Raw genomic sequence first — 12,184 nt, 5'->3', positions numbered from 1 at the left:
GGGACAGCAGAGGAAGGAATGGATTTTACTCCCACAGTAAGGGAAATGGTGTTTGAACCAGAGGAGGAAAGTAAAATTATATTGATTGAAATTCATGATGATGACTTTCCTGAAGGTCCTGAATACTTTTCATTGATGATTACTGAAGTGGAACTCCAAGGAAGGTAAAGTTAAAATTCCCAATTGTTTTGTTACAAGCAGAAGAACAAACTATATTTGGATTCTGATATACCTGCATGAAGTCACTGCTACACATTTCATCTGTTTTACTGTAAAATTTTGTAAGACAGCTATAACTGTAATCATAATAGAAAATGGATGTATGAGAAACCCAATCATTTTAACCTTAGTATAAAGATGCTGCTGATTAAGTTTTATTAAAGCTTAAAATCCATACATTAGATACAAGTTTCCAAGTTGCAAGAAATTTCTATAAAAAGATGAAATGAGAAAGACAAAATGAAAGATGCACATTTCTATGTATAAACTATTATTTTTGCAAACATAATAATATGAAAAAATGTGACAAAAGTCTTCAGTAATAACTGTCAGAAAATAAACATATTTGCAGTAATTGACAAATTGTTACACACATATCTTTATACTTCCACAAGAAGTTTAAAATGTATTTTTATGTTTTGGTCTTTCTTATGTTCTTGCAAGTGGATTTGATTTTACTGTAAGAGAGAATGGTCTACAGGTGGATCAACCTCCAATAATAGGAAATATCTCCACAGTACGGGTCACTATTGGAAAAAATGACAATGCTGAAGGTGTCATAGAATTTGATCCAGAGTATATCCTTCTAGAGGGTAAGTTTACCTGAAGTTCTCACTGTGGTTTAGAAGATAAGGCTATGGCATAAATTTTGAAATAACATAACTTCTTCTCAATTATTTTTATAGTGGAAGAGGATGCTGGATTAATCATGGTTCCTGTTTTGAGAAAGCGTGGAACTTATGGCAATGTCACAGCTGATTTTCTTTCTCGAAGTATTTCTGCACTTCCTGATGGTGTTGACTATGTCATCCATAATAATTCTGTCATTTTCTGTCATGGACAGAACCAGTCTTTTATTTATATCTCTATTATAGATGATGAAGAAAGGTAATGAAATTTTCAGATATTTATTCACCAATTTACTTCTAATATGGTCCTTTTTAGCATGCACTAAAAAATCTACACATGAGCGTGTATAGAGCTGGAATATAGAAACAAATTTCTGCAGTGCTAAAAAATCACCTGAGGGGGAATATCACCTAAAGGGGGAAAAAGAAGCTGTTATATTAGAGTGTCACACTTCCTGTTAAATAATATGCAACTGAATACAGTTTTTAATTACATTATAAGAAATATTGGTGACAATAGTCCTGCTATGAATAAAATAATTTTTTGTATTTTTGTTTAACTTAACACTAGTAAAAAATGGAACATTATTTTTATTTCAGATATCACCATTCTATGAAAATAGAAGGAATCTTGTACATTGCACCTATGGAAATGATTTCTTGAGTCCTTTAAACAGATCCAGTTGGATGCATGATTGAACAACTAAGTATAGTTTTATTTTTTTTTTCTCTTAGATATCTCAGAATGTCTTTTTCTTTTTCTGGGCAGTGAATTTGCAGAGCAATTTGAAATCCAGCTGACAGGAGCCACTGGTGGAGCAGTCCTGGGGCTCCACCTGGTGAGCCAGGTCACCATTGCAAAAAGTGACTCTCCCCAGGGCATGGTCCGATTTCTCAACCAAAGCCAAATTATTCTTCCCAACCCTGATGCAACCACAACAGTGTCCCTGGTGCTGGAAAGGACTGGGCGGTTGGTGGAAGCACAGGTGGGTCTTGCCTGTCAGAGACTGAAAGTTTGCCAGTGACTATGTCAAAAAGCTCCTGCATTTTGCTTTGAGAGCTTTCTCAGTGACTGATTTCTATTAGGATAATTACAGTTTTTTATTAAACATGAATTACTTATAGTTGCAGTATAACAGAAAATGTTGCTACCCGTTTAAACTCCTCTTTCTCCTCCTGCTTGCCTTCTTTTATTATGGTATTGTGTACATTGTTCTGAACTAGCTCCTAATCCCACCAAAATTATGGTTAACTTCATGTACTACCACTAGTTTAATTCAGGAAATTGCTTACTATGAGTTTTCTAGAGTGTTTTTTTACTCTATACAGACCATTTATAAAGTGAAGGTGTAACTATAAAACATGGCAGGCCTTTTATAGTCTTGTCAAATGATTGGAAAATTTGCATTAAAAACCATGAGCTCCTCTTCTCCACATAAAAATTGCCTAAGCCTTTGACTTTTTCTAGAAGTCATTGGAGAAAAGTGGAAAACAATTAAATTACCAAAATAATAATTGTAAAGTGCTGAATATGACCTCCTTAAAAGCAATCTAATTTGTGGGAATTGCTGGAAATGCTATAGCTAATCAGGCTGAAGAAATATGAAGGATTCGTAGTTTCCTTCATAATCTGAAGCATTGAAAACTTTTATGATAGAAAATGCTTATTTTCAGACTTGACCTCACACTTCAAAGGGAAATGGTTTTGATCATGAGTACTCATGTGGGAGGTTTTGCAAAACAAGTCATAAAAGGGCAGAGAAGTAGACACTGGCCTGTGTGATTCCTTCTATATGCTAAAGAAATCTTAGTTTCTTTTCTATCATCTAGAATTTAATAAACTGGCATTTTGACTAACACTACAAAATTCCCATTTGTAAATTTGCAAGTTTACTTTTCCAAAGGCTTCTATATTTTGCCCCATAGAATTAATTATGACTATTTTGTATCCTGTATTAACAGCAAAGATTTAAACATAGCTAAGTACTTTTGGAACTTATTCTGTCATTTCTCCCATTGGGATGCTATTATAACATATCACCCCTGTAAATCTGAAAATGATCTCTTCCACAGATTAATTGGGACATTTTGGGACCCAATTCAGAAGAGATTTTGTCTCCCCTGAATAGTGACATTGGTGACCCTGTGAATGGATCATTCTATTTTGAAGAAGGAGAAGGAGGTCTGAGAACAATTAATCTACAAATCTATCCTCATGATGAAGTTGAAGTTCGGGAAACCTTCATTATTCGACTGAGCCTTATGAAAGGTGAAACAGAAATAGATTCTAAGGCAAACAGCATTACACTAATAGTAAGTTATTATTGCTTCTCTTTTTTCAGAGATTTCTGTTGATATTGGTATTTATCCTGCAAAGCTTTTAAAAATGAATCACAATGATTACTGAGTCATTTGCCTTTTTTGACCTTTGTACTATTGTGGTGTATTGTGTTCAATTCTGAAAGAAAAAGGGCAGAGAATCTGTCAGTAAAAATTGGTATAAAAGCGCTGAGCTGGCTCTCTTATTTGCAATTTTCTATAGTTCTCTTTGGAAAGAGCACGGATTAAGCCCACATTTCTATATGTCTATATGTTGTGGTTTAAACTCAGGAGGAAATTAAACCCCACTCAACTGATTCCCTTCCCCTATGCCCTCTGGTGAGAGTGAGACAAAAACCAGTGTTTCTGAGTCGAGATAAGAAAAATTTACTTGAAAACACCAATTAGATGAGAAACAAACAGTTACAGCAACAATATTAATGACAAAGGGATACAATAGAGAGTGTGATTTACACACAAAAAGGTGCTCACCACCAAAGCTCCACCAAGACAAAGACAAAATGTCTTTTTTCCCTGAGCCAGTAAAAAGCAACGATGGACAAATCATACACACACACACACACTCCTCCCCAAATCCTGAGACAGCAAAAACCAGTGATGGACAAACTCTCCAGGCTGGACCCCTTGGCCTACACCTGCACCGACCACAATCATGCGTGTGTGTGGTAGATAACAGTGATCTGGACACATCCACAGCTCCAGGCTCCAACCCCTCAGCAGCTGCAAGAAAAGTAGGACATTGTCACTCTTGACATCTTCTTCAGAGGAAAGGAGAAAATCTGACTTCTCACAGTGCAAGAGAAATGCAGATGTTTTTGAGAGAAGGCAGAGTTATCAAAGACAAATTAGTGCTCTAGGGATACTACAACTAAGGAAATATTTATAAGGCTGCTACAAGAAGCCCTCAAAAAAATCTCTCCTAGAAATTGTATTTTTATTTTATTATCTGGTCTGTAAAGTGTTGATGGAATTAGCTCTTATTTGCACAGTCCCCTCAGGAAGTCAGGTCACCCCAAATTCTTGTTGCAGCTAATGGCTCACACAGATGGATATAGATGAGGTCTCTTTCCCATAGTGCTGAGATTGCAAACTGATCGTGCGAGAAGTGTTTCTGTATACTAGCTCAAGGTGCCTGAGCATTTCTTGCTTTAGTATCAAAATATTCAGATGAAGCATTTGAAATATAACTCTTGTTTTTTTTCTTCCTTGGACACGGGAACTGAAAACTGAAAAGGGGACACTCAAAACTTTCTCTGCTGTATTTAAAACTAACAGATATGTGCCCCTTTACCACCTAGCAGTGGAAATCTTAGTGGTTTGAAGAAGAATACAACTCACACTACATTTCTAGTTATTTAAATGTTTGTTTACCTTTTTTACAGATAGAGAAGTTTGGTGATCCCAATGGAATTGTACAGTTTGCTCCTGAATCATTAACTGAGATTAACTATGCAGAACCCTCAGCAGACGAAGGGCCACAAAGTATTACACTGTTTGTCAAACGATTTCAAGGCATTCTGGGGAATGTAACGGTATTCTCACTCTTCCTAGTAAACAGTATAATCTGAAATCATCCTCAATGTCAATGTATGGAAAAATATCTTATTCTGTGCTTTTCAATTGCTTGTTTCTCAAATTCGTTTTCCTAAATGTTGCCTTTTAGACTGACTTTAAGAAGGGCTTAGCCCTAGTAGTTGTGGTTTGGATAGTAAAATTCAGTCTTTCCTGGTTAGGGGAAATAAAAGAAAAACAATACTGCTGTGCTCCTCTCACTTTCTTCCTCTCCCCATTTTGATGGGAGAACAGAAGAGACCATACTTTCATAGTGAGTTTTCTTTGAGGTCATCACAATTTACTTTTTTTAGACAGAATCAGACTTCAGGTTTCTTTGAACCATGCACATTGTTTTTTTACCTAAAGTTGTTCAGAAGTCAGCGTTTTAACAGGAACTCATTTAATTTAAAATAAATTGATCAATTAATAGAAGCATCTGCTGTGTTTAATGAGAGTTCTTCATTCCTTTCCTATGTGAGGAATACTGGAAACAGGAAAAACAGCAAGGGTATTTTGGTCTAACAATAGAAAAAAATTTGAAAAATATTCATAGATTCCACATAGTTTTACATAAATCTTCTGAAACTAGACAAGGGAAATATTTATATTCATAGTACTGTTAATGGAATAACACCCTCTTTAGTAAAATAGTTTGTGTGATAGGATATTCTTCCTATGCATACCTAAAGAAATTTTTATTTTACACATTTAAAAGCAGTCTCTTCCATATCCTGTCTATACTGAATCCTGAATACACAAGTTTCTGACATTGCAGGTAATTTTTCTTTCTTTTATGTTTCCATTTTCTGTACTCATTTCAGGTTTACTGGGAAATATGTAGTGAATCTGACATCACGGGTGACTTTCTTGAGACAGAGGGATCTGTTGTGATTGCTGATCAGCAGAGTACAGCTGAGATAATTATTTACCTGTTACCTGATGATGTTCCAGAACTGGATGAAAACTATGAGGTGAAGCTGATTGCAGTGGAAGGTGGAGCAGATTTAGACCATGAGAAAGGCGTTTCAAAGATCACAGTGTTAGCAAATGATGATCCTTATGGAGTGTTTGCCCTGTACTCTGATCAGCAGTCAGTATTGGTAGAAAAAACCTTGGATCGATATGTTCAGGTTAATGTAACTCGGCATGCTGGGGCATTTGGAGAAGTGATAGTCAAGTACCGTGTCATATCCCTTCATGATGAAGCACTAATTGAACCTGAGAATGAGGTGGGATTCCTCACAATAAAGGATGGTGCCAGCTTTGGAGTAAAAAGAGTGCCAATAAGCAACCAGGTGTGTACTACTCTTTTAGCTCCTGTGATATCTATTGTTTTTATTTGTTTCATCAGAATACAAATAAGATAAAAAACTCTCACTAGTATCAGCTGTGAAGAAGCAGAAAAGAGAGTTTTGGTGTTATGAATTTCCTGTTTATGGAGTAGAACTGGGTTTGAAAATCACATTTTCTGATAATAATTGCAAAATCACTGCTATGCATGTGTTCAAATATTTAATGTTTCTTTACATTGTTGCTTTGTGTTACTATCAGTTCAATATTTTATTATTACATGTATGCAGATATTTTCTCAAGTTTCCCTTTTTGGTTGTAAATAGTGATCTGTCATTTGTGACTCGTGAAGCAGAAGACAAATGCACCTGCAGTCCTCTGTGTTTCCTGTCTGTTTATCATTATTATCACAGTCTTACATCCACCCTTACATGCTCTTACAAACATCACAGATATTTTTAACCCCAAGGATTAAAAAATCAAGTTAAGGCCCACTGCGTCAGATGCAACTTTTTAAGATGGCAATAGTTTCTTTAAAAATTCACTTTCCATCAAACTGTCGGCGGATTACTTTCACAATATTGGTGGCTTAACTGTAATTCTTTTGAGAAACATAATCAACAAAACACTTGTCTTGAAAATGCTGCTTTTTTGTATGTAAGCAGAACAAAATCTGCAGATTGTTCTGTTAATTATTTGAACTGTTGGATAACATGGTTTTAGTGGAATTAAATTTCTACCTTTTTAACTAAATTCTCTCTCTCAAAGGCATTTATTTCACTGGGCTTGAATTTTACTCTGGAACTGACTAATGTAAGCCTGGTTAGGGGACGTGCCAAGGATGTGCCTAAAATATTAGAAATAGCAAAGTCTGCTTTGGTGCTTATTCCTGAGGAAGCTGCCAATTCACAGGTAAGTAGCCTGGTTGTGGTGTCATGTTCACAACCCAGAAGAAAGGTACACTTCATTACATACGATACCTCTTATAAGAACTCAGTGAAGTTTTCATTGTAATCAATATGACAGAAAATATTTTCCTGTTATTACTTGTGCTGTATGTCATTCTTTCCTCTGATACAAATTCTTATATAAATGTTTTAATATACTTGGAAAAGGCCTCTTCATCTATAAAATGTAAGTAGTGTAAATATTTACATGAAATGGGAGTTCTAAGACTTAAAGGAAAATAAGTAAATCTGGACAATGTAGTTTCTATAAGTACAACAACCCCAAAGCAGATATTACCATGTATTCAGTATTATGTGCAAAAAGAGATGGAATCTATGCTGGGTGTTAATGCAGATGTCAGTAATCATTGAGTGATAAATTTTCCATTTGTCTATTTTGTATGAGAGTGGGAAATGATAATTTGCCTACTTTGATATGGTATGTGTGCTACCGTCCCCTTTTTTTATGTCAGGCAAAGGTAATAGCATGATGAGGTTTTAACTCTTAAATTTTATTGAAGTTTTTACTTAATGATTTTAATTATCTTGAAGCATTGTTCTGCTTTTTAATTTGCAATGAAACTTAAGTCAAATATACACTGTTTACAGTGTATTTCAGTGTATATTTCTGTATACACTGTTTACAGAAAGACTATTATATGCTATATACTACCATATATCCAGTTATCATTGCTCTTAGATTATGCAAATTATCTTCACTTCTATTTGCTACTCAGAGAAAAAGAAAAGTAGATCACAGTAGCAAGAATAATTTTGTGAACAATGTCATGGGGCAACCACTTACTTTTAACTGGATACACTATTAATAAGTTATTTTAGACCTATGTATATGTATATATACATGGAGAGAGAGAGAGAGAGTATTACTGTTATTACCTGTGAATACTGAGGGCAGGCTGAGGGCAGGTTTGATTTATTTTTCTTCTAAACAATAGACACAGATTGCTATACTCACGGTTTTCAGTACTGAAATGTCACTCATACTTGTTCCTTTTCCCTGCAATCTAATTGTCAGAAATCTAAAATTTACAAGTATTATTAAAAAGCTGTGAAGGAAATATATATATATTCCTACGTACATTGATACATACATTTATCTGTATGTATGCATCCTTATTGTAAGATGCCCATTTTACAAATTGTACTTCACATATGTTATCGTCCATTTTTATTCCATTTTCTGATAAAATCTACTATGTTTCCACAGGTTGGCTTTGAATCTGTGATATTACGACTTACAAACATTGTAGCAGGGACAGGCCATGCTGTCATAAGCAGAAGAGGAGTTTATGGTTCTGTAATAGTTAACTGGATTTCAGGATATCCACCGGACCTAGTCACTGACTCTGTTAAACTAGGCAACATTACTCCTCCATTTGGTGAGTAGTTGCAATGTACAGCTACAAGGACAACAGCTATGACAGTTGCCTAAGTAATGATACCACCTTTTAGTTGTTTGTACCTCTACATGTTTCCTTTATTAATAAAGAGTCATTAGAATGAAATTGTGTGATCCAATTTTTATCTGTAAGGGATGTATTTACTTTACAAGAAAAAAAAACCAAAACTTTTCTTCATAGACACAGTGCTATGCCCCTGAAGGACAGCTTTACATAGGAAAAATCCTTATCATGAAGATTTCTTCTCCCTCAAAGGAGTGGAATTTTGACTAAAGTCCCTATGTCAGTATATTCCCAGGTAAAAAGAGAATTCCTGTTTAGTGATTTTGACTTGCTCCATCATTCTCCTTTCAGGTACTGTTGTATTTTCTTATAGGGAGGAAAGTAAAGTGATTTCATTTCAGGCTACTCCAAACCTAAATAAACCTGAGACATTTGCCATCACTTTAACAGCAGTGCACAGCCATGTGTCTGGTGGGGCTCGCCTGAGGTAAGGATATTACTTAGACTTCTGAGTTGCACTGATGCTGCAAGAATTATGACATGTATAGAGGTATATACCTCATACATAGCCCTATTAAATTATAGGTTGCTAGCAAATTGTAGTTCCTTCTTTGATAAATTTGTATGTCTTGTCTCACATGGAAACAAATATCAATACTGCAGATCTGGTCTGACCAGAACTAAGGCTTTTCTTCAATTCCAGTATGTTTTCTGGCATTGCGATCTAGGGTGCCTAGAATGTGTCTAGAATGATGGAGGCAGTTAGGAAACTGAGCAACCAAAATCAACAGTTTTAACCAGAAAGCTGAAGAATGAAATAGATTCTGTCAATTTTCAGTGTCCCTAAAATTCCATACTTAGATCTTAGATGACAAACATTATTTAAAATAAATCAAATGAAATAAGAAATGCTCTAAAAATGCCCGATTTATATTAAACACCTGTTTTATTCTTAAAAATTAAAACATTACATTCAATGTTTTTCATCTCCCTTAAGTTGTTATCTGTTCTTCAAACTATTTTCACTCTTCCTTATTGAAGATGAAAGTGTATTAAAAAATGGGCATAGAGTGACACTGTATGGAGAAAGGTATTGGCTTCACCATGTTAAAATTGCACTGGCAAATCTGAAGGAAGTCAGGAGTGAGCCAGATGCCTAAATTCCTCAAACTGACCCTTTCTCCTAGGCTTGTCCATCCTATGGACTCGAGTCCTCAAGCACATGTTTACTGTGCAAGTCAAATACCTTAAGTGTACTAGAGTAACCTTTCCTAGAAAACTTAAAACTGCATCCCACAAGAAGTAAAGCTCACTTTGAAGTTTTGGCTTCCTTCGTGGTGGAAGCGTCTCGTGTGTTAGCCAAATCCACTCACTGTAATTGTGCCATTTGATAGCCTCTGGCATTGAATAATGGGTCAGTTCTAGAGAGAAGGGAATGACACAAGATTTAGCAGAGTCAGTCTAATATTTTGTAATAAGAAGGGGATATATTTAACAGGAACAAAGTAAATCTGAAACTGATACTGATAACAAGGCTGAGATCTGGAAAAAAAGTACTTTGATTAATATTGTAAAGAGGCAGTATTTCAAAGCCTTACTGTATATTTTAAAATAACCTCCTGTCATTCTCTAGCTTTCTGGCTAAAACTGTAGACCTGCTAGCATCTGTCTACTTCACAGCCTTCCCTTGGTACAGGAGGTTTGTTCAATGTTTAAAACTGGTATTACTTGTAGTGGCTGTATTATATTCCTGCATTATGTCCACAGTAGGAAGACCTACTTTCCTTTGCCTCTCCATTTTCTCAGGAAGACCATATTTTTTTTATCATTTATTCAGTATCCTGGACTGACTTAGGATGCATTAAGCCTGTGGAGGGCTGTTCAATCCAAATATTGCAAAAGCATTTTTAGGGAACTTCTTTATGTCTTGCTTTGTATGGTTCCTATTTCTTCCCTCTACACATTTTTAATCCACTTTCTTACAGCCGTCATTGATTGCTCACTGAAAATTATTATGCTTTATTGTTCTACTTCTCATTATTCATATTTCCTCTGTCAATGTGATATCATTTCTGTTTCAGATCAGGATTTACAATAGCTGAAATTGAGCCAATGGGGATCTTCCAGTTTGACCTTAACTCAAGATCAGTTTCAGTTGAAGAAGATATCCAGGCAGTGAGATTACATGTTCAAAGATTGTTTGGTTTTCAAAGTAATCTCACTAAACTGACATATCAGACCATTCCAGGAAGTGCCAAACCACTAGAAGACTTTATACCCATCTACAATGGAGAGCTTATGTTTTCATATTTTCAGACAAGTGCAGTGATAGAAATATCAATAATTGATGACACTGTGTCTGAAATACAAGAATTTTTTCTTGTAAATTTGACTTCTGTGGAAATTCTGGATGTTCAGCCAATGAACCTTGACTGGAGTCCCCGTCTGAATCCAGTTTTCAGTGTTGCAACAGTTAATATCCTGGCTAATGATATTCTTCATGGAATACTAAGTTTGGGGCCAGAGTTTATTTATGTTGAAGAAGATACAAACAACAATACCTCCAACACAGCAGTGCTTCAGATCAGAAGGACCAAGGGATTTACTGGTGATATTAAAATAACTGTTAGAACCTTTGGGGGAGTGAGTGCACAGAGTGGAGTAGATTTGTATCCTTTTGGAAATGTTTATGGAAAATCAAACTTCACATGGGCAATGGAAGGGGAAGATTTTGAAGAACAGACAGTCTCTCTGACTTTGCTGGATGGAGAAAGTGAAAGCCAGGTGTCCATAAAAATTTTTGATGATGATGAGCCTGAAGGACAGGAATTGTTTTATGTTTTCCTCTCAAATCCTGAATATGGAGTTCAGATTGTGGAAGGAAAGGATGAACATGGATTTGCTGCTTTTGCAACAGTAATTATTGAAGGTAATATTATTTCCTCCAGGAAATTAGTAAATATATTTGACTTAAATAACCGTAAATAACTGTATGTTCTTTTAGCAATTTTCATGTAAAATTTGAATTCTATATAATAATAAACAGGTTATTCTATTCCCAAATCCAAAGTTTTCCAGACCAGAGGAAGTATCTAATGTACGAAGCCCACTTATCATCCCTCAGAAATGTAACTCAAAATACATCTATATGTGCTACTTATCTCTGTTCTTACCCTTTATGAAGGGAGAATGCTGAGTGTAAGTGTTTGTGTTGAAGATGGAGTAGCATTGCAGGCTCATTTGTTTTTTTCCCATTTTTCTTGTTCCAACCCTTCCTCCTGGGACATGAGGTTCCCATTTCAGTAGATCCATGACTTCCAAATTCAAAGAGTAAGTGGGATACTTTATGATACAGACCTGTGACTATGAGAAGAGTCACCAATTAACTATGGTATGAAAAGGAAAGTGTCCAAGAAGAAACTGTTATAGAACAGCTGGGCTTCCATTGTTTGTTCTCAGTATTGCATAAATGATCCTTTCTCACAGTACTGTAGTGCTGCATTCAGACCAAATATTTTGTACGATAATTGTAAATGCTGACCACTTCTTGAGAGTTTGTGGCACAAAAGGATCACTGCCTTTTTGCTTGCTTTGTTTCTAAAGACCAGATGATTTGTATTTTGCCACTTAAGGTACTTTGCTTTCTCAAGTTCGAGAATGCTTTAAGCTTTTTTTTCTTTTTGTTTTACCTTGTTTTCCCTTTTCCTAACTTAGTCTATGAGATATGATTTCGTAAAAAAAAACGTCATGGGCCATTTGAATACAGGAAGACTTTGCTTAC

The 12,184-nt window shown here is 35.4% G+C and overlaps 1 protein-coding gene across 1 annotated transcript in view; it reads left to right on the top strand.

The window, feature by feature from the left end:
• The window catches only part of ADGRV1 (adhesion G protein-coupled receptor V1), a 269,849-nt gene that overhangs the window by 98,450 nt on the left and 159,215 nt on the right, over nucleotides 1–12,184 (top strand). The window contains 11 exon segments of the mRNA XM_017729530.1: nucleotides 1–164; nucleotides 664–812; nucleotides 906–1,107; nucleotides 1,618–1,834; nucleotides 2,922–3,161; nucleotides 4,571–4,720; nucleotides 5,564–6,037; nucleotides 6,801–6,944; nucleotides 8,208–8,379; nucleotides 8,755–8,890; nucleotides 10,485–11,332. The exon segment at nucleotides 1–164 is cut by the window's left edge and continues 4 nt beyond it. Coding sequence (XP_017585019.1) covers nucleotides 1–164; nucleotides 664–812; nucleotides 906–1,107; nucleotides 1,618–1,834; nucleotides 2,922–3,161; nucleotides 4,571–4,720; nucleotides 5,564–6,037; nucleotides 6,801–6,944; nucleotides 8,208–8,379; nucleotides 8,755–8,890; nucleotides 10,485–11,332 — 2,896 coding nt within the window.

This window comes from Corvus brachyrhynchos, unplaced genomic scaffold (assembly GCF_000691975.1).
Source record: "Corvus brachyrhynchos isolate BGI_N302 unplaced genomic scaffold, ASM69197v1 scaffold213, whole genome shotgun sequence".
Classification (NCBI taxonomy): domain Eukaryota; kingdom Metazoa; phylum Chordata; class Aves; order Passeriformes; family Corvidae; genus Corvus; species Corvus brachyrhynchos.
Note: the sequence above shows the minus strand (reverse complement) of the source record. Positions and strands in the feature narration are given on the sequence as shown.